Here is a 27321-nt window from a genome sequence, read left to right on the forward strand (position 1 = left end):
GTTTCAGTCATAGTTACTAAAACATTTCCATTTTCAAAACTACCTACAACAGCAGAAAAAGAGTCTCTTGCTTGTTCAGACCAACAGTGGAAACTACTGCTGCTACAGCTCACCAGTTTCTGTTTATAGCTCAGCCCCAGAAATTTTGCTTTAAGTTTTTTTTGATTTCTAAATTTCCTAGAAATTGTTTCTTAACCAGCTCTCAAGCAGTTTTTTATATATATATATATAATGGCAGTTGAACTAAGACAGACACATAGGTAAAACGTAGCAAAAAAGAATCTAACAAAATCTACAGTTCAAAATAGATCTAGAAGTGCTTGAATTCCTTGATTGGATTTGGCTGATTAAGGGTATAGTGTCCTTGAGCACTGCTGTAACACCACCAGCGAGAGCAAATCAGAATGAACACCATTATTCTCCTGCTCAAATGCACACAATCCCAGCTACTGCGCTGCAGTACCACGGAATATTGGCAACAACAAGAACAAACCAACAATTCTGAAGGGACAGACCTAGCACAGAAACAAATACGACACAAGAATACTTATTCAGATCTGAAAACAATGACTAATATGTTTGTTCTAATACTGCTTTGTAATTTAAAGAACTTATGTTTTAAAGAGCAATCTTCTTCCTATCTAAATATCAGCCTGATGCCACACAAATAATTTTGATTTCTGCATCAATTTGTGCATGATTATTTAATTGCTGGAGCAAACTGAAAACAGCAGGAGCTTTGTCTCAAGTCCATTAATTCTATAGAATAATAAATGAAAGGCCTTATTCCATGATTGCTTTTGCATATACTACTATCAAGACTTTAGTAGAAGGATCTACATTAAGTAAAGGAAGACATTTATTGAGCAGAATTTTCCTCTGTAATTTCCTAATCAGTCTGTAACATTCCTTTGTAAGCACCTTCAACATTCAAATAATTTATTTTCATGCTGAAATAAATGAATGCAAGATGGTATGCAGAAAAAAAAAATCCTTGTTAATAGTTTATTGCTAATAGTTTATTCTCGGGGGGTGCACACCTATTTTGTTGGTTTTCTTTTAAAATGATGGATTGAAGATTATTTGTGGGTAAGCTAACAGACAAAACAAAAATGAAGTCAAGAACTTGATTAAAGATCTCCACTTTGGCTGATGTTTTTTCAAGGGACTGCTTTGGAAATACCCTTATACACTTGAAACTAATTTTCACTTGAAGGGTACAATTCCCAAGACACTCCATGGCACTCACATCCAATCTGTGTAAACTCACTTCAGAATTTGATCCCAGCAAGGAACCAGTGCTAGTAAGCAATGCAAAGAAAAATTCCTCTTTGCTTTGTATTCATAAAACCCAGCAGACAAAGCTAAACAGAAGCTAGTCTTTCAAGAAGTGAAAATCAGCTGATTATCTCAGAAAATTAAAGACAGGCATTAATAAAATGATACATATGGATGTTTTCATGAAACTCTGGATTTTTTTTCTAAAATTATTTTTCTATTCTTGTAAATGTGTGTAAAATTTTAATGTAACTGATTCTTTTAGAAACAAGGATGAATGTATTTTTATGTCCATGCACTGGGGGAAAAATCTTAGTGGCTGAACTTGAAACCCTAGATTATGGTATTTAGGTTAAAAAACAAAAAACCCCAAAAAACCTGAAAGAACAAACCACCAGTATGTACTCTGAGAAATCAGGTTGAAATACAGAGAAGAAAAGCCTACCCAACTGCCAAAAGATCATATACTCTGTAGGATGAGAAAAACTTTCAAGGGACTTATTTCAGCCTCCAGATATTTTTTCCTACATATATCAGATACTCTGATGCATCATTTCTTAGCAGGAAACCTCTAAACCCAGCTGTGAATAAAAGCAATAATTACTGTAGCATAGATGTAAAGCTTTCTCCTGCTTTTTAACCATCATTCCCCTAGACACGTGTAATGTATGGGTCAAGGATGGATGGACCCCCAAATGTAACAGGAATATCTGTATGTCAGCTTTGAGTGTTATTTGATAATTATTACAGTTACTTGATACAAAAAAGTTCTCTCCTGATGAACTGTCACACCTGCCTTAAATGTTTATCACAGGTATGTGTTTGCTATCACTCACAGAGGCTTGATTCTATCCTATTTGGCCATGCATAGACTCTCCATGGACAGTGACATTTCTTGTCAAATGAAGGTGAAATAGATTTTAGTTCTCCAGATACTCCCCTTTTATGTCCAGAACTACTGCCTGTAAATTTCTCAGTAAACCTGATACCAGAGTACAAGAGAGACACGAACATATGGAGCAAATCCAGCAAAGGATCAAAGACAATTAAGGGCTGAGAGTATCTGAATCATAAGGAGAGGCTGAGGGCTGGGATCATTCAGCCAGGGAAAGAAAAGGCTCAGGAGGGATTTTATCAATGTGTATAAAATATCTAATGGGGTGGTAAGGAAAAAAGATGACAGACTTAAGAGTTGTATCCAGTGAGAACACAGAAGGCAAGGTGCAAAACTGAAGTACAGGAAATTCCATGTAAGTAAACATAAAAACTTTTCTTACTGAAAGGATGATTGCATACTGAAATTGAAATATTGAATGGTTGAATCTCCATCCTTGGAGATATACAAAACCCAGTGAACATGTCCATCAGCAGTCTGCTCTAGCTGACCTTGCTTTGAGCAATGGGGCTCGACTCAAAAAGCTGCAGAGATCCTTTCCAACCTCAACTATTCTCTGTTTCTGTGACAAGAACCTGCAGAAGGCTAAGAGAAGCAATTGAGTAGCAAACAGGGAGATGGATTTGCACAAGTTTTAACTAGTAAGTAGCAGTGATAGGCTATCTTTTTTTCCCCAAATTTATATAATTTATCGCTTTCTGCCCTCTCCTCTTTCCCCTCATTCATTAATATATTTTACGATGTCATAGATCATATTTGTCAACTGAAATTCTCAGACTTGTCACACAACACCTACAATGGTGTTCTGTCTGCTCTGTTTAGATTATAAACATTGCAAAAAGGCAAGCTCAAAACCCTCCAGAGACTGGACAATCGAAGTCACTAATTGTATTTTTAGGGATATAAACAGGAAAATGAGCAGCTCTCTGTTTCAGTGGGAAATTGGTATTTGAGACAGAGAGACATTTCTTTTTAATATATATATACTAGAAAGGTAAAGCTAAAAAGAACTTAAAACATGCTTTTTAAAAAATTTTAGAACAGACACATAGTTTTAAAAAAAATTCATTTTTCTTAGTAATTAGTCACAGTTTTAAAAATGCTCAAAATTATAAAGAGGAGCAGCTTTTGCAGATTTTTCCCAGTGTGCTAACACTCAGTTCAAACTCCTCCTACACAGACTTGAGTGCTATGTATCACACTGATCTGGGATTTAAACATTTTACCTCTAGAAGAAGATTTATATCAAAGACAATATAAACAGTTCATACAGTATGTATTTTTCTATCAGGGCCTATAAAATACACATTTCTACCTTCAATATAGTAGGATCAGCTCATTAGGCTCATATTCTGTAAACAGCTTGGAAACGTATACCAAACAAGTCAGTGAAAATTCATACCCAGAAGCAGATGGTGAGAATAGCAAAGCTAAGCAAAGAGAGGCTTAATTGCAAATTTCTATCCAACTAAGCAAAACGGTGGTATTCTACATTCACAGGCATTTTGTTCTGAAAGGGAGGCATCAACATGCAGGTTGAGGCAGGGGACAGCCCTTGTGTGTCATACATCAAGCCAATGACTGCTTGGAGAATTGCCACCAATTAAACAGCATTCGCATACAGTTGGCATTGACTTCACAGTGCTGCACGCTACGTAAAATTTTATTGCTTGTTGTCTTGCCAAAAGCAACACATCTAATGTTTTTTCTGTTGAATTAAAAATCAACAAGAGATTTAAAGTTGGCCTGCTACAAGAAGAGAAGTAATTAAATATACTCTGATACTGTTCTCATTTAGAATGAGCCAAATTAACACTGACTAGGCAAGGAGAGTGAGAAATAAAGTCACACTGTTACAAAGTTTTGATTTTTTCCTACTTCTCTGCCTCATGATATTAAAGATGGAGAAAAATGTATTTTGTCACCAAAAAAGGAACACTGATGAAAGTAAAATGCATCTCATTCCTGAAAACACTGACACAGTCACTGTAATGATTTTTTTTACTGTCTTTCCCTGAGCGTGAGCATATATTTCAAGTTGCAACAAGATTTCTCTGCTTTAAATGATAAACCCATTGATGGAATTCACTGTTTAATGTGAAGAAATTAGATTTCTGTAGAAAGTGAGTAGGACTTGGTACTTGGTACCATAGATGTCCAGAACCCAGTAATTCACTATTTTCGTTAAATTTCAATAGAAGAAAAAAGTAAAACAAATATTTTTCAATAGTCAGGAATTGGAGAAATCACAAAGACAAGGTACAATTTTATAAGAAGGATTCCACATTTTTAAATTCAGCATAAACATAAAACTCTCCTATGGAAGAAAAGAAGTAACATCAGCTTTCAGAACAGCTTGGTCATGACACACTAAAGTTTACTTCCTGCCCTTTTAAAGTAATACAAAACTAAATTTTCCATTAAATTTCTTGTAGGATCTTATTTTATCTTTTGTAACAAGTCAATATGGGGTTTGGGGATAAGATTGCTTTAAGACCCTCAATAATACTATCACCCAACACGACAGACAATATCCATTTACTGAAGGCCTCCAATAAAAGCCATCATTTAAGCAGGAGCAGAGGAAAAAAACCCAGATACAAATGTTGCGTTGAGAAGGCTGCTGGTTACCTTCTGGGCGCTCCATCCTCGTGTGGTTGAATAATCACCACTTTTACTGTCACCGATGTGCGTAAAAGGTCGATCATTTGCTCGTGAGTCAGAGTTGCCACAGCCACTTTGCAGATCTCAACCAGGCGGCTCCCTTGCCGTAGGCCTGCTTTCCATGCAAAACCAAAGGGCTCCACGTCTGCCACTATCCCTTCAAAGTTCACGTGGAATCCAAGCTGGCCCAACCCATTCCTCCGCAGGGTCATTTCCGTGGTTTCACATCCTCTGGTCACTATCTAAAGAAGCACCAGATCGTTAACGCGATTGTCAGGGCACACAGACACATCTGTTTACAAACACTATAAGGTCATGTATGGCTGGATATTAAGTATCTTTAATACACTAAAATGAAATTATTTTAACATTTATGTTTGAATGAAGGTTTCTACATAAAACAAAAGGAATAAAAAATTTCATGACGCTAAAAATATTTCAAAATACAAAACAACCCTGTCAATTACTTCGTTCTTTTTGGCTGACTGCAGGAATGCAAGAATTTTTTACTCAGTATTAAACAGTATTAAACACGAGCTATAACATGAGCCAAATTGAGTGAAGTGCTTCAGTTCTAGCAGCTTGTTTTCCTCAGGAAAATAGCAATGAAGAAAGTATTAATTTATTTTGCTTCATAGGCAGATTAACTACCATCATCTCCAGATGAGGATATTACTAAAATGGGATGAGAGTTTTCTTGTCACTGGAAAACTTAGAATACAAAAAAATTACTTTCCTCATATTCAATGAAAAGAAGTTTTGTTTTTATACAGAGTAACCAAAACCCTTCAAATTCAGATTTTGCTAAGCAGGTTCATTTCTATAGACTGTGAAACAAGTTCTCAACAGTTTTTTCATGTAAAACACGATCATACAACAAGTAAGCTGGGATACTGCACCACACGCAGAAGACAAAATTCAAGCCTGTATTACAAGGAAGTTTGAGAGTTACCCCAGCCTTCCCTTTTGTCGGTGTCACAAAACCAGTATGTACTTAGCTTCATTAGGACAATTAGAACACAATCTTAACCACTATGAAACATTATCAAAGATCTTTGTAGTGCATATGAAAGATCTTTGTAGTGCATATCAAAGATCTCCCACAAACACTCCACCAAGGCAAATACCTGCCTTTTAGAGATGCATATGTTACAATACAGATCAAGGGATCTTCCCAAGGTCATGCTACACAAAGAGCAGTTCCATGGCACACCATACCTTGTTCCACAAAGGTGTTCATGCTGTTTATGGCTGGGTTTAGTGTGCATCACAAAAACACACAGTTTGAGCATTTAGTTACCCTTTTTGGGCATTTAATTAAAGGAGCTTAAGATAGGAGGCTAGTGTCCTTTACTGTCAGCTGTGCCAGATAAATCTCTGCAAAGGTTGTTTTATAGCTTTATTCAGGAGGCTATTTTGGAAAAGTCACTCTTGCTCTCCATTGCCAGCTTGAGCCAGAATCCAGGCAGGCTAGCTTACTAGTTTATAGTGTGCTTGCCACAGCAGAATGGCTTAACCTGATTCAGGGCTGCATGATGAGGGAGCAGGACTGTATAGCTCATGAGATGTTGCACTGTGGCGGGGTACAGCTGTCACAAAACCACTCCTTCCAGCACCCGAGTCAGAGGCAGTTGACTCGATGAGGTTTCACAGAAGGTTTAAACTGACACAAGACACCACTGCCCCTGTGCTGTCCCCTGTATTGCAATAGCACTTGTGCAGCCATGCAGACAGAGCAGGATAAGGTACAGCTGAAAAATCAGGGTGCTTTTCAAAACAGTGTTCCAAAGAGGTGGCAGGCAAGGAATGGATGGGACTGTCTCCTTCACTGGTAATAATTACAAAAGCATGCCTCCATCACTGACAAAGGAACTTCACACATAGCAAAGCATACTTTTGTAGCTTCCTTTTTTGCACTTTTCCTGTTTAGATTGATCTGTTGCCCACAATTATTATAGAGTCAGGGATGAAAGTCCTAATATTTACTCCCTTTCCAGTCCAATGGCTGACTGGAAATACTTTCTAGTCTTTGTGCCTGCAACTTGGTCATGCCTGCAACTTGGTCATGACTGAATGTCACAAGATTTGGTACCTTAGTAAGTTTCAAAGTGCTGTTTTCTTTACAGAATACTTCTATATGGGTATCTGTCACTCAGCAGAAATAATTAGGATTTGCACACATGAGACCCAAGTTCCACAAACCTATGAGTTATTTTAACTTTGCTGATCTGAGGAAGCTGGTGTATGCTCATGCTTTTAACCTGTGAGGTAATGAAATACAACTAGCCCTCATTCATTAAGGGATAATCTTCTGTGAACTGTGAAATACTGAAGATACTGCAAGGATCTGATATTCTGAGAATTATTGCTTGGAAAATTTAGGTGAGTTGAACTGCAGCACTTTGATTCATAATCTTTCCAGTTACTTCTCCAGATGTAGGTTTCAAAACTACAATGTGAAAGTCATTCTTGAGATGTCCAAAATGTACTCTGGAGGCCTTGTTTACAAAGTCAGGTTCTGGGTTTTCATAACAAAAACAAAGCACCTGTTTCCTTTGTCATTTTTCTGCTCTGAGATTTTGGTATATTTTAGAAACTTTCCTTTTTAAATAGAACTTTCCACTGTGTTTATAACTGTGCATATAACATACTGAAAACTTTAACATATTGTTAACCTAGCTCTTTTATTTTCAACCCTTCAGTCATGACTAAATTTCAATAAGACTTTCATAACTTGTGAACTAGATAAGTGAAAAGGAAATTTTCAGCTCTTTGTTAGCTATACTTCTGTCACAAATTTTTAAAATACACGTTTAGTCATGCAGTGAAAAGAACATGCTATTACAGTCTTCAGCCCAGCTGAGGGATGGAATTTTATCCTTATTAAGCTACATAATACTCTTTTTTGGGGGCTGACACCTCTTTATCATTATGTCACAATTATAGAATACTGCAAAATGAATGCACCAGCAAAGTGTATGGATTTCCCCAACTCAAAGCACTCAAAATCTCTTCTTCAAGTTAGTTAAATATTTAAAAGTTAAAAGATAAGAAAGATAAAGATTCCTGCCAAAGACTCGTCTATTCCCAGTGGGAAGTATTTCAGGAGATCTAGTCTTCCCCAAGTGTATATTCCTAAAAGGTAACACTGCATATTACATAGTAATGTCACATTAAACACAGTGCTGCTCCACTTCAAAACATGGCATTCTGCTGACTTGGTTGCAGCTTCACTGATCTTGTGACCACAAATGAACTAAGAGCTGGATTCTCTAAATGCACTTAAAACAGATAAAGTTAAAAGACAGAGATCCTCTAAGTGCCATGAAGAAGGTGAAGAGGTTTTTTTAAAATACGGGATACTAAGGAAATTTTGTCAACTCAGATTCTCGTCTAAAGATCCATTCAGTGTTCCCATTTCATCTTTTATCACTCTGCCATTCTCTGTTATCCTAAAGCTCAAAACCACTGCTTTTCCTGCCCTCCAACACAACCCTCCAAGTTAATCTATAGTTTGCTGCTCTTTCTGCTTTCTATAACTAGATACTCTCCCCACAAATACAAATTTGTCTAGACTGACAAGTCACAGCTCTCTTTTCAGTCCTGGAACAATTGTTTCAGTTCAAACTAAAATCATGCTGTCAGCTAGCTTTTTACAACTTTTCTTAATCTGGATATTCAGATAGGTGTCCTTTTTACCTGCATGATTTAAGTCCAGGCAATAAAGTCTAGTAATTTCTTTGACAATTTCATTTAGTAATTACAATGTTCTGCTCACTGGTTTTAGGAAATGCTTTAACTCATGACTGAAAAGGGTTAATCATCTGGCCACTGAAGATTGATATTACAATGGAGTTTGAGCTTTCATGTTTAGCATCTGCTGGCACATGTGGTTGTTAACCTTAGATGTGTTCTGAGACACTTGTAAGGTTTTTAAAGTATGCGCATAAAGTGTGGCATCAGAGTTTTAAATAATTTTTAGTGGTTCTAATGTATACATACAAATGTATGTAAGGACTGTAGAAAGCATTCAATGTTATAAAACAACCAGAAAATAATATCAATATCCAGCTTTCAAAAGAGAGGAAGAAGCAGTGGAAAAGGAGAAAAAGATGAGGCAAGAAACAGGGACAAAAATTGTTCTAAAATAAATAGTTAACTCTTTTAATTAGAGTGAAGGTTGGATAGGTGGCAGGGATAAAGAAGGCAGTCAGAGTTCATGGGAATAGATACTTGAAGATAATATTCAGGTAAATTTCATAATATCTGATGCAAACTTTTAGGCTTGAAACCAATTTCTCATTATTTAACCCCAAATCTGACTACAAAAAGAGAAAATCTTCAAGTAAACATAGATAAACTTTTAATTTTGTGTTTTTAATTACCAAATCTTAAAGATCCGTCTTCGGCAACATGCACTATTTCCATGTTTTGCAAAACCGAGTAAGCGAAAAACAGCAGAAAAAATTGTCACTGATGACAGGAGCAGTTTTCACTAGAACTTTAAATCTTGTTTTCCATTTGTGTTAGGAAATTTATATTGTTCGGTTAACAAGACCTAATGGGAGCACTATTTTCTAGAAGGGAAATATCTGTCTAAGGAACGTGAAACTGAAGGCTTCAATTGAAAAGGATAATATAGCAGTGGCAAGAAGAGTTTAAAGACATTCACCTCTTGAAACAGTAATTGTACTTTGGAAGAAAGTTATTATTTAGGCAACGATATTGAGCAATGCTAAATGTGACTGCAGTACTAGAGAGGCCCTAAATCATCAGCTGCAATCCATCTGTTCCAGCGTGAAAACTGTAAGCAGAGGGATTTCTTTTCAGTGCTGAGCTTTCTAGTAGAAGAGAACCCTAAGACGATCTAAATCACTTAAATTAAGATCAAAGAGTGAACTGCAACCACTACATGCATCAGCACTTTTGCTTTGGAGCTCCTGTCATTTCATCTGTACTGACTGCACGACAGTAGTACTGACAGGGTCATCAAGTGCCTGAAAAACTTTATCCAGTCAGCTGTTAAAACTGGCATTACTTGGTCTGGTTTCCTTTACTTCCTGCACTTTCTCAGTACAGAGGAATAAATCAGCAGAATCACTTACAAAATATTTTCCACTAATGTTCTCACACATTATTACAAAAAGTCAAAGTACATTTTACACATTAAGATTTTATTTATTTTTTAATTAATGATATTTCTACCTACAAGGGTGTGATTTGAGAACAGGCTACAGCAAGAGGTGGCAAAAGCTTTTCAGTCCTGATTTCAACTCTGGGACCATCCATGGCCTTGGGCAAGTAATCAGATTAATGGTATCTGAATCCTTACCCCTGAAAAACAGGTTGATAACATTTACCTCACATGCTGTTTTGAAGATTACTATTTGTAATGCTCTCTGAAGACTGAAAACACTCCTGAACTATAAACATAGAACATTTTTAATTATATCTCAAAGGAGATGTAGACAAATAACTGTTCATAAAAGAAACTAGAATTCCAGTTTAGAAACTGTACTTACTTCAAGTCTTTGAACAATTTCTCTGATGTCTTCAGTACAATTATCTGCTACAGACAGAAGAATACATTCTCCTCTTTCATAAAATATTTTGATGCTCATTAATCCAGATGTCCATCCAATAACATCTCTGCAGGAGCAGTTAAACACAACATTTTTTGATTCCTTTTCAATCAACATGATAAACTCATTGGAGATTCCAAGGAGACATTCAATGTCAGCAGACTGGCCAAAATCTCGGGCAATCACATTCCACATAATTGCTCCAACACTGAATAGATGTGCATCTTTCCTTGGTTTCACTTTTTCCTTCTTTTTTGCCCCTAAAGTAATAAAGCTGAACTTGGCTGAAGTATCCACTGTAGCTGTGGTAACAAAGTTTTCTGCCAGATCTTTTAAGTACTCTTGACGTGTCCTTGTGGCCATGGCTCGAAATTTTTCCGACTTATGTGCCGCATTTTCAGCATTAATAACTTTGGCTAAAAGGAAGTCCCTAAAGACTGCAGACTTGGGGAAAGTTACTCCTTTGGGAATGGGTGGACCAAATGAGGGAACATCTTTTGATCGTGAAACACCAACACTGGAAATAGAAAAAACAAAACAAAAAACCACAACAAAATTATTAATTCCCCAGGAAAAAAAAAATCAGATGATAAGCAGAACTATGATCTCTGCAATCCATTTACACAATTGAGTACAGCTTTGACATGCCAATTTTGCAGACATTTCAGACACATCAAAGAAAATTGATTGGGTTGTCTGTTTTGAAAAGGCTTTCTTCTTTTAAATATATAAAGGACATTATGAATGTATCTTATTAAAACAAAAAATATCAAAGACAACTTCTTAGGATGTCAATGTCTCCCTTCCTTAATGGAATAAATATAAAAAGGCATTGTGAGAAATAAATGAGAGAAGTATTTTTAAAAATTATTTTTAAGTAAGTCTATAATTTTCAGCTGTCACTCAGTTGCATCATCTTAAAACTAAGAAATTTATAAATAGAAACAGAATTAATTTTTATCCTCAAATCTTTTTCTACAATGAAGTGTGAATTCAGTGAAAAAATATTGGTGTCAAATGTGACTATAATGGAGCATTCTCCACCTGTTTAAGCTGCCTACTCTATGTTCATAAAATTGGAAGACACTTGCAATTCTTGATCTAGACAGTTCACAGCAAAATGTAAGAGAATAGGAATATTTCCTAATTGATACAATTATACCTCTAATTGAGATATACGTAACACATTTCAACAGAAAAATATTTCAAAATACTGTACACAGTACGTAGAACTACTATTTGTTTGACTGAAATACAGTCACATTTGGGATGACAGATATAGTTTAATAGTAAGAAAAATATAACTTAGGAAATGTATGTATTAATCAACACAAAACACTTACCAAAACAAACTCAAGTTCTAAAATACAGTTTAAGTTCTAGTAGGTAGCTAAAAGATAGTAATATGACCCACTCTCATGATGTATTTTAATTTCATTCTATACAACGAATAAATAACATTTATGCATAAACTTGCGTCATAATGTTTCATGTCTTTATCACTATTTGCACAATTCCCAACTAATTCACAACTGTGTTTCCACCTTGGTTATCTGGCTAAAATTCATGATGCAGTGACTTCAATGTGAGAGTTAAAATCATCTGAAATTTATAATGGTTTTCCATACTCCAAAAGTCCTCATGCATGTGCTTAAAGGCTATGACTCATCCTGGTGTCATATTGTCATACTCAGGGATTCATACAGGTCAATGGCCTTCTGAAATACTTTAAATTACTTTCTTCAAAAAAAGGAAACGCGCAATACAAATTCTAAATTAATTTTATTGGTCTGTCTGCAAATCTTATTTTTATTAACTTGTTATATCCACATTTTGTGGCCATAAATCAGCAACATGGAGTTCTGCAAACTGCAGATCCATAACTCTAGATGTGTGCAAGGGAGACACTGGGGTTTCAAATTCACAGGAACTGCAGCAGAAATTTTAAAATTGTGCACATAATATCTATAAGAAACACAAAACAGCGAGAAAACACAGTTCCATTGTAGTCTCAGTAACAAACTTAAATAGTTATAAGGCTATACTCACCTATAACACACATTTTCAGTGCAAGGATTATGCACTTTGACTATGACAAATACATGTTGAAAGTGGGAACGAATATTTTTTGGAGTAAAAGGAAGTGCTCCTGGCTCTTGGAAGACAATCGTAACTATGTCATTTCCTATATGCCTTTTCCTTAGCAGCTAGACAAGAAACATGCATTGAAAAATTAGTTAATTTTTTAAAAAATCACAATTTCATCATCTTAGAAAAAAACCCAAACAAGTGAAACCAATAAAAATAAAGCATAACTTTTCAGAAATAAGTTTTATTGTATCATGGATAACAACATATAAAGGATATCAGAACTGCAAAAATACAGAGAAAAGAAATTGGGCTAAGTTCACAAAAACACTAGTGAATTCTCTCACACCCCCACACTAGTTCTCCATACTTTCTGCTCATTTCTATTTTATTATATGAGAAAAATGTATTTGTCTTATTCTTACCAATGCATCACTTCAGTAATAAAAAAGCGTTGCATCACTTGACATTTCTCACTGTCCAGAAAACTGTACATCAGTCCCCTCTTTACAGTGTAATGTTTGTCTGTACATCAAAAATATGCTTCTATGTCTTAATAAAACTTTATTTTCCGGGTTGCAATACTATTAAATATTGCCCTTAATATTATGATCTTATTTTAAAAAAACCTATTATCATGAATACTCATCACAAATGTTAACAACTGCATGCTTGAGGAACAGAGCCAAGACTCACAGAGAAACAACAGCTATTGGGAAGTCTTTAATTAAAAACTTATTCTTGTAATCAGTAGCTTTTATCATCAAAATATATTTAAGAACTAATTTAAAGTACTAAATCATTTTTATAGGCTAAAATTTAGTAAGAATTACAGACTATATCTGTCAATAAGGGATACTACTCTTTCTCCTAAAAAAACTCAACAAAACGACACAGTAAAATGAAGTTCACTTTCCTTATGGAAGTATATTGTAACTTTCAAATTTTGTATATTAACAGACAAAAAAAAGTAGTCTACTATGTGCTACATTTAAAATATTTACCCAAAATCTGCCAAAGATCTTGAATTGTCAACTAATAGCACACAAACACTTTAAGTGTACCTTAGCTCATGTGTAACTAAAAAGGATATAAGAATAAATTTATTTGAAAACTTTATGAGAGAGCAAGTAAAAATTTCTCTATCAAGGTGATTTCATGGAACAGAATCTTTCTAATAAGGGTATTTTGCTGCATTTTCCCAGTTCCACTAAAAGTTAGTATTTCAGCTACCAACAATAAAAAGCAAAGTTGCACATGCTAAAGCCTGGAACCCATAAGTATGTTTCATTATAGCTCTTAAAATAACATAAAGGATGATATCCTGAAGGTAGTAAGAAGGGCCAAAGCCACAATTTTAAAACACTCAGTATATCCATATTAATTTAAACATAAACAATATCTCAAGCACAGGTAAAGAAATAAGACTTCTTATGAAACTTTACAACAGACAAAGGAACAAAAAACAGTATTCAGTAAGCCCTGTGGCTCAGTCAAGTTTTCAGGTTTTTAAGACTAAAATGAAAATAACTGGTTATTTTAGCCATTTAAGATATACAACCTGTAGCATACAGAAGTACACTACGAGGAACTGATCACAGAATTGTGTCAGGGATACTTTAATTTGCTTATCTAGTGAGCCATACAATTAGATCATAGTAGGGCAGCACAAGTTAATGTTTGGAAATTATTACTACCTCACAGGTTGGAATTTACAACTGAGTTAAATTTGTAAGCAACCTTCCAATTATGAAGTACAAGGTGATTAATTTCTGCCCTTCTTATACCACTCAATTACTCTTTCTGGCTATAGTGGTATATGCCTAGACATTTCTACAGAGCAGATTATAAAAATGAGAATGCAATCCTCTTTAAAGTTATATTTATTTCTCAAGACAATCACTGTTTTCAAGTATATTTTCTGCTTTTGTAGACCCCTTTAGGAGGTTCTACTTGCCATCATACATAGCTTAAGCAAGAATAACATTCATTTAATTGGAGGTAAGCTTTAGAAGTGTTTGAAATGTTACTAGCAAACAACTTTTCAAAAGTATGGCAGTTCCCATATCCTATCCCTAGGATATTTTTCAAGAGTGGAAACCTCTAGAAGGCACAAAAACAGAAATAGGAAGACAGCTCATTATTTTTAAGAACCTTACCAAGATTGTAGAGATCTTAGTGACTTCTTCAATTTAAAGTAAAGCCAGTGTAACACTTATAAATAGCTGTCATGCAAAAGTGGTCAGTCAACTTCAACACAATGCAAAGGCAAAGCACAATTGTGGCTGTGTACAGAGGATCATAATGCAAAGAACTTCTAAAGGGGGGAGAATTAAACTGGGGTGATCTGGAACATGGAAAGAAGTGCTCTGGATAGGATAAAGGAACAGGAAAAGAATAAAGTATTGAATGGAGAAGAAGGAGGGAATGCATACTTGTCTGGGAAATGTGAGATAAGGATGGCATACTGAAAATGAAAAAGGAATTGAAGGAAACCAGAACTAAGCAAAATGACCTATGAGAAACCCTTTTCTAGTTTCCATTTTAAAACCTAGATTTTTACCTCCTAGTTTGCTTGGGTTTTTTTCAGGTTCTCAGTTTCCCCTTCCTCTCTCATTTTGAGGTCTGCTCAGGTTTGGGGTTTTTGGATGTTGTACAATTATGTTTTTTAATCTGCCTTTCTAACATACTCTCAAGAGTCTCATGACAATGTCAAGCACAATAGGAAATCTCAACTGGGTGCAGAGATCACAGAGAATTACTTACAGTAAGGAGGCATCATTGTCATGTTAGAATTTGAAAATAAACCTAATCAAGTATGATAGGCAGCCAAAAGGAAATCAGTGAAGTGTTATGTAAGAGTACAAGAGACAAAAGGGGAGTCCAGTAATGAAAATATGTTAGAAGAGCAGAATCCATTCGATTAAAATTATTTGCATTAAATGATAGTTATTATATTAATTCTCAAATTTTGGTGACTCAATTCTTAATTTTCAGATATGCATCTCTGAAGGAATAAACTGTCTTAAAACTTAGCATATTTACAGCTTTTGCTCAGCCTTAAAAATCTACCCACTTCTGTAGAATTGCTTTGTCAAACTGCAAAACAACAAGGAATTCTTGTTGAAATAGCAGTGAAATATACTCCTCATTCAATTAAATGATAAAGTGTTAAGAGTCAAACAAGAAAAATGTAAAACTTATTTTAGTACATTTCTAAAATAAGTGCTTCCAAAAGTTTTATTTTCAATTTGTGTTCTTAGCCAGTACCAAAACCAGAAATGAATGGCAAAAGATCTTTCGACAGGTCTGGTTAAACTGAGTTCGGTATAACCATAGGTCTTGTTACCCAACTATTTTAACAGCAGTTTAAATGCAACAAGCTTATTTCATTATTGCATATCTGTTTCATTTATAAGTTTTCATAAAACCAGGTGAAAACTGATTATTTGAACTGATTTGGATTAATCAGGTCTGACCACGTGTACACAAGCAGACTGCAAATGTGTGAATGGGTAACTTGCAAGGGAATGATTTGGAAAGGGACACTGCAAAGGTAAAGTTTAAAGGGGAAAGCCTTGAACTGCTTTGAAGAAAAGGCCAATAAAGGAAAAGGAACTGGCCACACCAGGGCTGGTAATCTTCTCTGTCCTAGGGGAGGAGCAGCTGACTTCAAAGTTCCCAGCCTATGTTGCAGCCAAAATAAAAATTACCTTGCTCTTTGGATCTCCTGCTGGTTCTAAAACTAGAGGGATGTCCTGATCAGGGACCAAGCAGGGCGTAGTTATATCCTGGAAGAAGCAACAAACAGTTCTGGCGCGGCCTATTTTTGGCTCACAGGTCTTTGGAACACAAGCAATGCTCAGTGCTTGCTCATTGAAGGTTACTGTTGTACATTATGAGGAGTGGCTGAATACCTTGCCCAGTCATTACCAAACAAGGGACATAGGGAAAGGATGCAACAACCTCAGCCAGTACATACATAATATGCTAGCAGAAAATAAGTATTGAATGGGGAGCTTCATTCCTAACATAACCTAAAGGGAAAATTACCGTAGCCTCTAACTTCCCCTCATTTGGGTATGCAGTGAGCCAAACCCTGAAGAGACTTCATTATGTGTTTTGGAACTAAACAGTAAGAGAAAAAAAAAAATAAACAGTTATTATAGATCTGTTTTGCACATTAAGGCTGGCTAAATTCTGGTAATTTGGGTGCACTCGTCACGTTTCATTAAGACAGTGTACATGCTGTGCAAACGCGGATAGATCTCATCACCTGAAAAATAATGTGGTGGGTCTTCAGATAGGCATACAGCTTGAACTTGGAAAACTGCCACATTATTTTGATCCCAAGAAAGCCATGAATAACAACATAGTGCTTCTGCTAAATATTGAATCTGTTAAAGGGACAATGATGAGAACTTACTAAAACACTGTGGAAAGGAGTGTTTGTTGCTAGGGAAAACCATGGAGTTAAAATTGAAAGGTTTTGCTGTACACAAGAATCAGCACCTGACTATAAAGGAAGACACATAAGGAAATGACAAGAATGAAAGGAAGGCACAGGAAGAAGTGAAAGGACAATAACAGGGGGTGGCTGAGCAACACAGCAGTGAAGCTGACAAACAGCAAAAAACGATGAAAATTAATGGATCATGGCAAGAGGATGTCCTGTTCTCACAAACAAGGAAAATTCACGAAAGACAACAGAAGTAATAAACTCCAAGTAAGGCCATATTTACTGTCAGTGCCTGTGATTTGCCATGAAAATATTACTTTTATTCTTTTAAGGCAAGCTCATTCAGTGTATTATATCTTCTTAATAGGGTACAGTTTTCCCTATTTACGTGAACTTTCCAGTCAAAAATTGTTATGACTGATTACAGACAGAACAACTCCTAGTGTATTTACTAAATTAATCCTGTTTTGTAATAAGGTGCAACTGAAAGATCCAATTCCTAGATTACTAGCTATGTCACAGTTGAGTGTCTGATGTAGCTGAACATTCTGTCTCCTGAAAGCCACACATTTTAAGAAGTGAGTCATCTAAACTTTGTATTATTCATATGGTGAAAAGTTTGTCTTTTGATTCCTAATTTAGTTTCTTTAAACCACATCTTTAAACCAAATCCTAAGTGTAATGTCTTAACTCTTCACTTGAAACAGCTTTTCAAACTGGTCAGAGCTTTATGCACTGATTATTTAAAATACATAAATATATTATATACTTTCTTCCATTTTTATTTTTATTTATCCCTTCTGAATAATTTCAATACTTTTCTTTTATCTTTTTCTTGCTGCCTTGACTCATCTCTTTTTCCTCACACAAGATCTATTGATAGGATAGACACGAAGGATAGACACGAAAGATACAACTCCCATATGGTTCAACAATCAATCAGTAAGCACCTTTCATGTGCTGTTCAAAACCAAAGTGAGATAGCATCCTTATTTTATGATAACCTTCCACAACGGCTGAAATTATTGTAACTTGCATGGCAGGGTGAGAATATTGCAAAACTAACTAAATAAATCAACACTTACTTCTGCATACCTGGAAGAACACAGAGTAGCAGCACAGAAAGTTACAAACTACCATCAGTCTAATCTATGAGCTCTTCCACTGCTTTCTTTTAAGCATTAATACTGATATATTATACCAAATGTGTTTGTATGTTTTAATTAAGTCGCAAGAAATATCTTAGACAGGCAAGACAGAGTAACCTTACTGGTGCACTGCACACTTTGGATGCTGTGCTGGTTTTTAGCCATCCTTAATGCTTTGAAGACATTCTGAATTATTATATAAGCAAAGAGAATTCTCTAGAAATAAGAAAAATACACTGCAGTTTTCTGTTTTCACAGATATCTTGAAGCATACAGTTAAAATTTATTACTAAGGTCACACATTAATAAACATTTCAATATCTGGAATACAAGGATTAAGTGGAATAGTTTTAAAAACCTTATTACATGCATATTTTAGCCACAAGACTATTTTCAAGATTCATTCCATTCAATGTTTAAAACATACATAAGATGTGAATTCAGTCCAAATTGAAAATAACTCATCCACCAGAGGCAATATTGCCCTTTAATAATATAATGAAATAGGGTACATGGGATAAGTTCCTGAATTATATAGAATAAAAATCCTACAAGATTTCTAATGTCTTACAATATTTCAAGAAGAAAAAATATAATTGAGTCATACTTCTTTTAAAACAATTCAGTTTTCAACCAATACTATTAAAAAAACCCAACACTCAATGTCAAACATTTCTGATGTAAAATTACAATGAAAAGCTAAAAAAACATACCTGTTGCCTGTTACTGGGCATGTATGGTAGCATTGTTGATACATGAAACATTAATTCATAATCTTTATAGGTAGTATAGAGGGAATGAGTTCCTGTTGAATCAGCTGAAATTTAATTTAATTGCAAGAAGGTCAGTAAATTAGAACATTTGTACTACTTTTTAGGACACTGCTAAAGAGCAGTGTCCTAAAAGAGCATGCTATGATTTAAATCTATTTAAGCAATTTATATCTTTTTTTTCAATTGAACAAAAACGTTTCCATCAGCTAGAAATCTACTCTTCAGTTTCATATTATGACATAGAGGGGTCCTGCAGAAAAAAACCCAGAGTTTACTGTCTCTGAGACCTAAATAAACTAATTTTGAATATATTGGCATAGCATGAAAAACCCTAAACACTTAGCTAATTGTGTGATGTTTTATATAATATGTGTTTTCATTATTTAAACATTAATAAAGACAACTGACTAAGCCCATACTTTACCAAAAATGAACTGGCTATTTCAAATCCAACATTAAAACACATGTTGCAGATCAGACATTTTTAAAACATAAAACATGTGCATAATACATATATTGGAAAATTATTAAAATACATTTCATATATGATATAAATTAATATTTTATTTCTTTTGTTTAGAAAGTTTATTAATAGTTAGCATTTTGTGATGTTTACAGTAAATGAGTTTCACACTGTAGTTTTAAGTTAATCTTTTTTATTCCTTTTCTTCAATTTGTACAGACTATTTAAGTAAGTACAATGAACTTCTAAAAAGTTTAAGATTTATATCTATTGGAAACCCTACTGAGTCAAGACAACTACCAATTTTTCTTCTCTTTTTCCATGTTCACTTATTTTTTAAGATAATTTTATGTTATCTGCACCAATAAACATTCTCCAGTACACTCTTTAACACACTGTTTAAGGTTTTGGGGTTTTGCTTTGTTTTAAACAGTAGCTATATTCCAAAAAGGAATCAATTAGCCATGCTAATTCTCCAGTTAAAAGTATATAAGAGTATATAAATATACACTTCTTTATCTGCAGTCCTAAATCTAAAAATATTTGTGTGTATACAATTAGGAGCACATTCATATAATAACTGGGTGCATCGGTTATGTCTGTATGAGATTAAATTAACTTTATTTATTAATATCTATGTAACAGATATTACAGTTGCACAAGAAATAGAAAGCATAATTTCCACTGAAGTTTGTTACTTAAATATTGCTTTAAAAAGGGAATCTTATTGCACTCTTCTATTTCAAAATCTTAGCTGAAAATCTAATTCCATTTCAACCTTTCAGTGGCATTTTAGAAAGTTTTGAAGAGATAGAAAGACAAAATATGTTCCAATAATAATACTTTTTTTTTCTCATTTCTAGTAGATTGATATGTTTTAAAACATACACTAAACAAATTATATAGTATTGAATTGGTAAAGTTTCATTTAATTTTCTTATTTCTTTATCTTGGGGTTTGGAATTGCATGGCACTAAAACTGCACTGCAGAAGGGCAGAAAAGAGTTTATAGTTAATATATTCCATATGCTCTTGACATTTGCACTGGGTGTGGCTTGGATGCAGCTAAAATTCTCCACAGCACCCCATATGGTGCTGTGTTTTCCCCGTGTGATCCAAGCAGTGTTGGTAACACACCAATGTTTTAGCTGTGCCTTAACAGTGCTCACACAGCATCAGGGCTTCTCTGCCCCTCACACTGTCCCCTACCCTGGCAGCTGTGCTGGGGTGGCCAAGAGTTTGGAAGGAGACAGCCAGGACAGCCTGTCAAATTGACCAGAAACACATCCCATACCCTATAAAGTCATGTTCTGCAGGAAAACTGGGGCAGGGAGAGCTTTGTCACGGTACCTGTCGCTCAGAGACTGGCTGGGCATCAGTCAGCTAATGGGAGGTGGCACGTCACTGCCTTTGCATCACTTGTATTGTTGGCTGATTGATGTAGGGGTGGGTTGTGGGTTTTTGTTGTTTGGGGTTTTTTTGTTTGTTTGAGAGTTTTTGTTTGTTTGGGAGTTTTTTTGGGGGTGGTGTGTTTTCCTTTCTTCCCGTCGCTCATCAAACTCTCTTAATCTCAACTCCCAAACTGGCGGGTGAGTGAGCACACAAGAGGTGGGGGCTTATTTTTCAGACAGGTCAACCCATCACAATATGCTACTTTATTACATGAGAAATGGACCAATTAATTATCCAAATATTAAATAAACAAATTTTAAAAAAACTTTTTAGAGAAAAACCCCACAGTTAGTCAAGCATTTGAGAATATAAAAACTTAATAAATTTGACTCCTGAGAACTAAGCAAGATTTATTACTGAAACATAGTGGCTGCCAAAAATATAGCTCACAGAGTCTAAATTATTCCACTCTTCTGAACCTGCAGGCAGTCTGAATAATATATTATCTAAGTCTAAATATGACACACAGTAATACTTGTTGCATCATTACATTTAAAAACAATAGATCCTTAGGTCAGTACTTCACATTTAATATAATACTGAAGACTATTTTGGTTTGAACTCTTAATTCCATTCTGCCTGTTGCAAACTATGAGAACATACTATGACAGGACAATATAGTTAATGGCACACAGACTTCATCAAACATTAAAATCGTGTTACTGACTGATACATACACAATGCTAATCAGCAATGTAAATTCATACTGAAGCACAGCAAATACAGAAACTGAATTTCCTGACAGACCAGCATTTATTTTCATATGTACAACTTACTAGGTGGAATTCAGTCATGCTCTGATTGGGGGAAAAGATGGAAAACCCAAACGCCCCCTACGCTTTTCAATTTTTCACCCCTATTTATCAATTCATTCCAGAAGTCTGACATCCACAGCAGGTTAATATGTATTTCTACAAATTAATTTGAAAAATGCTTTGTTATCATTCTGTTCTGAAATAGGATGCAATAGTCTCTAAAATCCTGAATTAATAAAGTGAAGCAAGCATGGATTTAAGCAAAAGCCAGTAACATGATTGGAAATAAATGTGGTACTTAGACAGCTTGACAATATGACAAAATGAAGTAAATGAATAACAAAATATCCTTAGATCATGGCTCATATGATCAGCTGTCAAAATCTTGTTAAAACATCATTATACTAAGAATGAGTTAAGTTAAATTTAAGGGCAGTGAAAACATTGCTAATAAAGAAGCATGTTAACATATCACTGACTTTTTTTAACACAAATGCTTCAGTTCCTATTTTTGCTACAAAACCCAACCAATACAATTAAATTTTTATACTACTGCACTAAGGGAAACTGAAAGACCTGGAGAAATGGCAGTATGAACACAGCACTGAGGTAGATGAATAATTATCAGCTGATGAATGATGACACGCTTACTGTGCATGTGTGAGAAACTAGAAAACATGACTGCTCCTCAAATACAAACATAAATATGTGTGTTGGGTAAAAGTAAGGATGAAAATTTAGCTGAAATAAGGAAAACTACTCCATATTTTGAAATACATATATTTTTATTGGCTTTTAAAGAACAAGATGTTAAAGTGTACCTGGGGAAATATTACTCACATAGTATGATTTTAACTAAATGCAAACAAATGAAATAAGTTGCTTTGATTTTCAGTTCTACTAATGCCACAGAAAAACTAAATGACCTTTCAGAAAAGGTTTGATACATGCTCTTACCATATGCCTCATCTTCCTAATTTACCATATAATCTTACTAATCAAAACCCACAGTCAAGAGCATGAAAAGATAACACAATTAGAAGATCAGCTGGATAATTACCCTTTCTCCCATAGCTTGAAACATAACTTACTTTTATTATCTAGCTGAGCCCTGTATTTACTGAATCCTTTTAGCCGTACTCTCTGGCCCAGTAGGTCAAGGAACTCTTCAAAAGCTGGTCCTGCCATCTCGTTGTTATACATTTCTTCTTCTGTGCTTTGGCCCGCTTTGCAGTAAAGGATACCAATCTTATGTTGAAAACTCAGCTGAAATTAAAAATTGAATAAAAAAAGAAAAGGAAAATTTACAGAAGCAAAGGAAAGTCAGTATTAGAACAAATATTAACAATTAAAATATAACACTGTTATAACCTCTGAGAGAAGGCATCTGAAAGTGAAAAAATAAGTGTTCTGATTTGGGAAATTTAGTCAGCACAGAAAAAAACCAACCAAAAAAACCCCACAAAAAACACCCTCCAACTCTAGAAAGAAAACTGGATTTGCACTATTCAAACACAGATAAAAGCAGTACAAAGACTTCTCACTTTGTTAACTATAAAAGCACACTCTACTTCATGCTACAGTATGAAAAATTGAATTGACAATATTTGTATATTGGTCTTTTTTCTCAAATTTAGAAGAAGGTGAGTTTATCATCCCTCATTTTTACCCTTTAAAGTTCACTGTAGTTCAGTTAAAAAAAGCCCTCAGAAAAGTAATTTCTATTATATGTAAGCTTTTGCCTTCCTCATAAAATCATGCACCATTAAAAACTATTTCCCATTTTCAAAAGTATACTTAAAGCAAGAAATCAGATTGCAGTCAAATAGTTTTGTTAAACAGATTCTCAGTTACGGAACATTAAACAGATAAATCACATCTATTCAAAAATAAAGTACAAAAACTATAAAGCATTAGGTATAAGGAGATATCATTACTCCTTGAGCAGACTGTTGTCTTCTTAGCTTTTATGCACACTTAAGCTGACAAAGAGGAAACCTCCACATGAATGGATTAGTCTCATTATTCTTAACTGACACCTTCTAGAGCTTCACAAACTGACAGAGACCATCAGTCACACCAGATTCCCTTCAGAGATTTATCTATATTCATGACTCAAATCAACTCTCTGGCTGTAGACCTCTCTTAATCAAACCTCAGGATTAGTGTCCAAAATGCATGTTATGAACAGGCTGTATGTACTTCTGTTAGAGCAAAGGTGACAACAACAGTCTGCTTCCCCTTAGTCGTAAGGAGATAACTGCTTTGTGTAGGGATGAGCCCTTGTGGAACCTGCTCTGGCAGAATGCCGCTGACCAGAGAGCTGTCAGGAGCAAAGGACAGGCTTCATAAGGACAGGAATGAGGAATAAGGTTTCACCTGGCCAGCCTAGAACACAGAAGAGCTAGAAGCTGTGCCAAAGTTTGATGTGGAATGGGAGGGATGACCATCTGAGATAAAGCGGGGTTCTGGGTTCTGGATGCACTGTAGGAGCTGCCTGAGTCAGACCAATGAACCGTAGAGCAGGGCAGGGTTAAGATACTGGCTTGCTCCCGTCATTTCCTTTTGACTGGCATTAGATGCTATCCCCATCCAGAGTGCTTCCTTGCTTGACCTCATTTTAAGGAGAGTTAGGTATTTAACAAAAGGTTCCAGATTGCACACTGGTGCCTTTTATTCAGCAGTAAAATAGCATGAACTATTCATGGAGGAAACTGCAAGATAACTGATCATATAAACATTAGATTATAGGAAACAGCACTGTTACTTGACATATCCCAGCAGAGACTTAAAATGATGGTGACCATCCTGCCACCTCTACACCAACCCTGTGTCAAATAGTTTAACTTCAGCCACAGGGGATTTAAGTTGATTTCCTTGACTTCACACCAGAATTGACAAGTAGAGAAATTAAATGCTAAATTGAGCCACCAACAATAGGAACAAGGACTAGGAGTAAAGAGGCACCTGGGCAAAACATTCAGTCTAGTCACACTTCTTTATTCTGTGGACACCAGTCATTCCTGCATTTGTTCATAAATATCAATAATATTCCAAACAGGAATGAAGTATACATCTATCTTAAGCAATCTAACACCTCGTAGTTTAAACATTGAGGTAAAAGGTATTTGAAAAGGAGGATGTGAAACTCACCAGCCCAAGACATGAATTAATCCTGGGATTTGACTTCATGGACAGACAAGTGCCGTAAATGCTACACAATTGTGTACGAAGTCAATTCTGTCAATACCACTATTGCTATACGAGCTGCAAGCTCATTTGCAGTAATCTGAACCTCCTACCCCTGTGCTAGAACCCTTCACAACTATGAAGTTAGAAGACCTGAGTAAAAGAACTCTCAGCCAAGATCATGGTGGCTGTGCAGAAGCAGAGATCAAGGTACATTTAGAATGTCAATGCCTAAAAAAGAAATAACTCAATGAGCTTTGGGAGGATCTTCTTATGTCATACGTTCAACTGGCATGAAGAACTATCAGAATATTTAAAACTGATAAAGTTTGCCGGTTTTGAAATGGTAGCACATGCTTATTCAAATCTTTTAAAGTAAATAATTGCAGACATGGTTCTGATTTCATTATTTCCAAAACAGAAATTTTACATTCAGTTATATTTTACACTGAGAACAATTTAATAACGTGACATCACAAAATAACTTCTAAACCCATTTAGCTACTTGGGTATGTGATACATATTGAAGGTGCATAGCAGTCTTCCTGACTCAAAAGGATTGTGTTCTTGTCAGAATCCTTCACTACTGAATCTTGGCATCTTGTCAACTTTTTGCACAGATTATTTATCATGTAACAACAACTTGTTGACTTTCATCATGTGAAGATTTTAGATTTTTTTTCTGTAAAAGAGTATCAAGAGATTAGACACACAGTAGCCACTAAATATCACTGCAACCAATCTTAATTTCTTTGGTCTTTTTTAAACTTCATCCTATAGCTTAGAGAGAAGTGAACATCCCTAGGGGGATGTGAGGGGAACCAAAAAGCATATACAATAAAAAACCATTAGCAGAAATTACAAAGGGAAACTAGGGGGAAGTTGGAGAAAGGTTAAAAAAACAACAGTAGCAGATAAACAGTTGAATTTTCTTGCAAATTTACAGCCAAATTTAATGATCAGCATAGTATGGCAGAATAAATTGGGAAAAGGTAAGTTCTTCATATATTAAAATTAGGTCAACCATCCAATTTACATCTAGTTTCCACTGTCATTTTTAGAGACAAAATTTAGCCACATTTTTCCTCCATAATCCATATTAGATTTCACAGAAAAATTATCAAACAGGTAGAAAATTAAATCAAAACATCAAAGTAGTCTTCAGTTGGCTACGGAACTATGAAAACATTTAAACTCTGTTAGACAAAATTCTACTGTCACTCTGGTGACAGTACTAATCTTCTAGATCATAATTCATATATTTTAAATTCATGGTATTTCCACCAGTCATCACCTTCAGTTGCCAAGCATAACTCTTTTTGTATTTACTTGATTAATAGACTGAAAGCATTAAGTACCTAAGAGGATTAAAAACAAGAATGGATCTCATTCCAGTTCTTTGCACAGCTTTCTGTCTATGTTCAAGTAATTACCTTGCAATAAGCAGTACATACGATATATTAATATTACATTTTGTCAGGTGACAGCCCATTTAATAATAGGACTGAATTTTCAGAACTGATCACACAAAATAAAAGGAAGTGCTATATATTGCTGTTTCTCAAAATGAAGACCTGATGATTAAAGAATCATTTCGGTCAGTTCAGTGGATAATCTCCATTTCCAATTTTTGGGAAATACTGTTAGTGAGTTTGGGAAATATTCAGATCAGGTCAAACACAGTCATATTCAATACTGCGTTGAACATACTGACCCTCAGAGTGAATATTATTTACTAAATTAACCTAACTCTCTCTGAAGGTCAAACAGCAGAGAGCAAGAGCACATTAGGAAACCTTGGATTCAGAATTCAGTGCTTCTGAATTCCCTGTATGGTTTTACCCAAAAAACTGACAAATGCAGAAGAAAATAACAACATTTGGCAAAATTAATTTTTAATTAAAAGTCCTCCTCAAAGACCAGTGTGAGCAAAAGTGCTAAAATTAACATACAAAAACTAGTTTAATAATCCATCCAAAAAAAGCCAATTCTGTTCCTCTGACTACATGTACTTTGTTTTGAGCAATCATTACGGGCATAAGGAAGGACAGAAGAATTCTGGTGGACGCCACCAATGTTAAATACCATCACTACATTTGAAACTGAGTTAGCAAGAAAACATTGATAATAGCACCATCATAATCAACTGATTCAATCATTGGATTGGACTTCAACAGATATATACTGACTTTCACCTAGGAAGTAAAATCTTCAGTTCAAATGAACATTTTTTTTAAAACTATGATTTAAAACCCATCATAAGCCTGTCTTTCACAAAGTATTCAGAAACTATAAATTTAACTACTAGCTTTGAATGAAGCAGATACACTTTTATTGAACCTAATAAACCTCACCATTTTATCTCAAAATTTAAGCCATACAAGTACTTCATTGCCATGTAGTTAATTCATTAGTCTCAATCACAGTGTCAGTTGTATGAACACAGAATTATTCTATTCTAGTAAGAATACAGCAAGTTAATCATCAAACGGTATTGTAAAAAATAACCATAAATTTTAGATGCAGAGGCTTAAGACACAACATGCTTTTTCTTCCTTATCCATACAAAATATTA

At 35.0% G+C, this 27321-nt stretch overlaps 1 protein-coding gene across 6 annotated transcripts in view; it reads right to left on the reverse strand.

Moving 5' to 3' along the window:
• Positions 1 to 27321, reverse strand: part of SIPA1L2 (signal induced proliferation associated 1 like 2) — a 126543-nt gene that overhangs the window by 37022 nt on the left and 62200 nt on the right. For 4 of the 6 annotated variants that reach the window (XM_042025250.1, XM_042025249.1, XM_042025246.1 and 1 more), the window contains exons 6-11: positions 22649 to 22823; positions 18828 to 18931; positions 16221 to 16298; positions 12469 to 12626; positions 10360 to 10936; positions 4805 to 5079 (exon numbers count right to left, since the gene is read on the reverse strand). In XM_042025250.1, the coding sequence (XP_041881184.1) occupies positions 4805 to 5079; positions 10360 to 10936; positions 12469 to 12626; positions 16221 to 16298; positions 18828 to 18931; positions 22649 to 22823 (1367 nt within the window). The remainder of the gene's footprint in view (positions 1 to 4804; positions 5080 to 10359; positions 10937 to 12468; positions 12627 to 16220; positions 16299 to 18827; positions 18932 to 22648; positions 22824 to 27321) is intronic. The other 2 variants (XM_042025248.1, XM_042025247.1) reach the window with 1 other exon arrangement.

Source organism: Corvus kubaryi, unplaced genomic scaffold, assembly GCF_017639235.1.
Source record: "Corvus kubaryi isolate FWS band 111438036 unplaced genomic scaffold, C.kubaryi_AGA036_p1.0 37266, whole genome shotgun sequence".
Classification (NCBI taxonomy): domain Eukaryota; kingdom Metazoa; phylum Chordata; class Aves; order Passeriformes; family Corvidae; genus Corvus; species Corvus kubaryi.